Source organism: Ursus maritimus, unplaced genomic scaffold, assembly GCF_017311325.1.
Source record: "Ursus maritimus isolate PB19 unplaced genomic scaffold, ASM1731132v1 scaffold_19, whole genome shotgun sequence".
Classification (NCBI taxonomy): domain Eukaryota; kingdom Metazoa; phylum Chordata; class Mammalia; order Carnivora; family Ursidae; genus Ursus; species Ursus maritimus.
The window spans coordinates 40073585-40077067 of NW_024424341.1; the positions used below are offsets into that span (position 1 = coordinate 40073585).

The 3483-nt window shown below is 41.6% G+C and overlaps 1 protein-coding gene across 1 annotated transcript; it reads left to right on the forward strand.

Moving 5' to 3' along the window:
* Positions 1-1205: 1205 nt before the first annotated feature.
* On the forward strand, positions 1206-1539 carry LOC121103370 (40S ribosomal protein S29-like). The gene has a single exon (XM_040633032.1). The coding sequence runs from the start codon at positions 1249-1251 to the stop codon at positions 1417-1419; it is 171 nt and encodes a 56-aa protein (XP_040488966.1). The 5' UTR covers positions 1206-1248; the 3' UTR covers positions 1420-1539.
* The last annotated feature ends 1944 nt before the right edge of the window (positions 1540-3483 follow it).

Sequence of the window (3483 nt, forward strand, 5' to 3'; positions counted from 1 at the left end):
TCTGAATTACACCTGAAGATGCCTGTTATATCCCTAAGAAGATAATGTGTTTGACTCTGCAGCATAAGTCAGGAAAACGCACTCAACAAACATATAACAACCAAATTTAAAGATTCTTTTCTTCTCCAAAAGTTTCAGAAATTGTTCTTTTAAAGTGCAAATATCCATAAAAACTGAGATGATGAAAAAAATAAATAGAAAAAAACAAACATAAGTTTCCACAATAGAGACATGATACAGTGAACTACTTGTCAAATGACCGCTGCTGTTTCAAGCGTTGCCCTAGCAGATGGTTCACGTCACATGGGCAAAAGGGCCATCAAAGCACAAAGTTCAGCCTATTATGGCTGAGTATTAGAATGAACTAGATAACCTGAAGGCCAGGCTGCATGCTGTATCTTGAACTCCACATCCTACAGGGAGAGAGGGAAGACAAGAGCAGTATCAACTGCTAAGTGTATCTACTGCAAGCACTCACGTTTTGACGAGCAAATGGTCTTTATTACCAATGCTGGGCATAACTACCAGCAAATGTAAAGCCAAAGTTACTTAAGCGAAATGCCTTGGGAACTAGATGGATGGAAATAAATCCATGAGCCCAAGAGACCACTCCTTCAGAAAGCTATAGACTGGCTAACGTGATAATGCTTTGGTCTCCAAACACAACTGAGAGATTAAAGAACAAAAGCTCAAGCTGGATTGCTTCAGCTAACAAAATAAAGGATGATGACAGGAAGTCCATGGTGGGGGGGGCGGGGTGTCTCTTGACTCCCTAGGGAGACACATACACAAGGAAAAAATGGTTGCAGGCAGGTATAATTGCAGCATCTATTAGGACTAAATGGGTCCTCCTTGCAGATCTAGTCTCACCATCTTATCTTCTGGAAGATGAACTGACACCATCCAGGGAACTCCTTTTCATTTGTCAGGACTCATATCAATTCAATATCAATTCTTTGGCAAAGCCTTCTACACCTCCATCTGGTGGTTTCCTTCCTTGTCATTTTCTAACCTAGAGTGTGAGTTCCATAATTTCAGAAGCTCAAGCAGATAGAGGGTCCTCAATGTTTCTTACATGGACAAGAGAGAATTAATGTTTGCAAAGTCACAGAGGAAGACGTGGGCCAATCGTCCTGAGCTCCAGCCCAGGTAATTCAATCACGTTTCAACTCCAGTTCCTGAGTTTGAGAATACCATGCATAAAGTAAAAAATTAGCCCTTTTGCCTCGTTGCATCCGAGAGAGCAAGATGGGTCACCAGCAGCTCTACTGGAGCCATCCGAGGAAATTTGGCCAGGGTTCTCGTTCTTGCCGCATGTGCTCCAACCGGCACGGTCTGATCCGGAAATACAGCCTCAATATGTGTCGCCAGTGTTTCTGTCAGTACGCGAAGGATATAGGCTTCATTAAGTTGGATTAAGTGAACTTCCTTGAATGGGTCATCCAAGATACCTACCTTAACTGCAGATATGCAAGATGCCTACCTTAATGCCAACTCATTGTACATAAAATAAAAATACTCTGATTATGAGTGCTTTAATGTGAAAAAAAGTAAAAAATTAAAAAATTCAAACATGATAAAAATAAAATAGAGAGAATAATATAATGAACCACCTTATACCCATGACTGATGTCCATCTTGTTTCCAATTATACCTTCACCAGCTTTCCTCATCGCTACCTAAAACCATTTAGGAATAAATTGCAGATACCACATCAATTCATCTATAAATATTTTAGCATGTATTTTCAAAATACAGTAAAATACTTTTTAAATACCTAAAAATGTAAGAATATCACTCCAAAATAATATAACAATACTTTTTAAATATCAAATATCCCATTGGTGTTCAGATTTACAAGTGTTCCATGGGTGTCACCTGTTTTTCTTTTTGCCATTTGTTTGATTTGGAATCTAAGTGTGATTATTTTCCTTACAATTAATTACTGAAGAAGTGGGTCACTTGTCCTGTAGTGTCACAAGCTCTGGATAGCTTTGATTGTTCCCATAGTGTTGTTTAACACGATCCCTACACTTTGTATTGCCTGGAAGATGATAGTTGATCTTGATGAGGCTGGATCAGATTCAGGTTTGATTTGGGGCGGGGGGGGGCAGGAGCGTGAGGAATGTCAAGACTACTTCACAGCTGGTGCTGAGTTTTTCCACTAGAAGGCACATCATGTCAGGTTCTCACTCTCTCTCTTTTTTTAAGATCTTATTTATTTATTTGACAGAGAGAAAGAACATGAGTGGTGGGGAGGGGCAGAGGGAGAGGGAGAAGAAGACTCCCCACTGAGCAGAGAGCCTGACGTGGGCCTCGATCCAAGCACCCTAGGATCATGACCTGAGCCAAAGGCAGATGCTTACCAACTGAGCCACCTAACAAAGTTAGGCGCCCCTAACAAGTTCTCCCTTTTCATGATGTTAGTAGCCGTAGCTTATCTGCCTAGGTCCATTAATTCATTAGGGATGCAAAATGGTGATGTCTAACAGTCTTTCTCTTCATTTATGAGCTGGAAATACTTTTATTTTTTTTTAAAGATTTTATTTATTTATTCGACAGAGATAGAGACAGCCAGCGAGAGAGGGAACACAAACAGGGGGAGTGGGAGAGGAAGAAGCAGGCTCATAGCGGAGGAGCCTGATGTGGGGCTCGATCCCAGAATGCCGGGATCACGCCCTGAGCCGAAGGCAGACGCTTAACCGCTGTGCCACCCAGGCGCCCCATTATTTTTAAGATTTCATTTATTTATTTTGAGAGAGAGAGAGCGTGAGAAGGGGGGGGCAGAGGGTGTGAGAGAATCTCAAGCAGACTCCACATAGAGCACAGAGCTGCCATGCGGCTCGATCTCACAACCCTGAGATCATGACTTGAGTCAAAATCAAGAGTCAGATGCCCAACTGACTGATCTGCCCAGGTGCCCCTGAGCTGGAAATACCTTCATAAAGTAGAAATGTCCCCCCGTCTATTATTTCATCACCCACACCCAATTTTGAAACTACTTAACCAAGCCCATGCTTTCTCTCGAGTTAGAATCCTAAGTAGGAGCCTGAACAACTTTCAAGGAAACCTTCATTTATTCTTTAGTTTCCAGCCAAGAATTAACTGGAAGAGAGTGGGCCTGACAGCTGCAGAAAAGACAGTCTGGCTTGCTTCTTTCCTCACCAGCTGGCTGAGGACCCACCTGCCCTGAGATTTTCTTTAGAAGCATTGCTCCAGGGTTTGGTCTAAAGATCTACCCTTTCTCTTTGAAAGTGTTTTCTCCTATAATTAAGAGAGTTTCTAATTTGGGGAACAGATACAAATTCATCAAAATTATATTTTTAAAAAGTCATAATCCTGAAGTTGCCGAGATCTGGCTCCAGGGAAATCCTGAATTGAGGAAGGATGCTAATCAGGACAGAATTTAAGACAATAGTTCATAATCTTTCAACCCCAGAACTGGGAATATCCCAAGGAAATGCCAAGTAAAAAAGTAAAATC

Bases quoted from the DNA above. Each gene is read 5' to 3' on its own strand.
- LOC121103370 (XM_040633032.1), top strand. From the start codon at position 1,249: ATGGGTCACCAGCAGCTCTACTGGAGCCATCCGAGGAAATTTGGCCAG.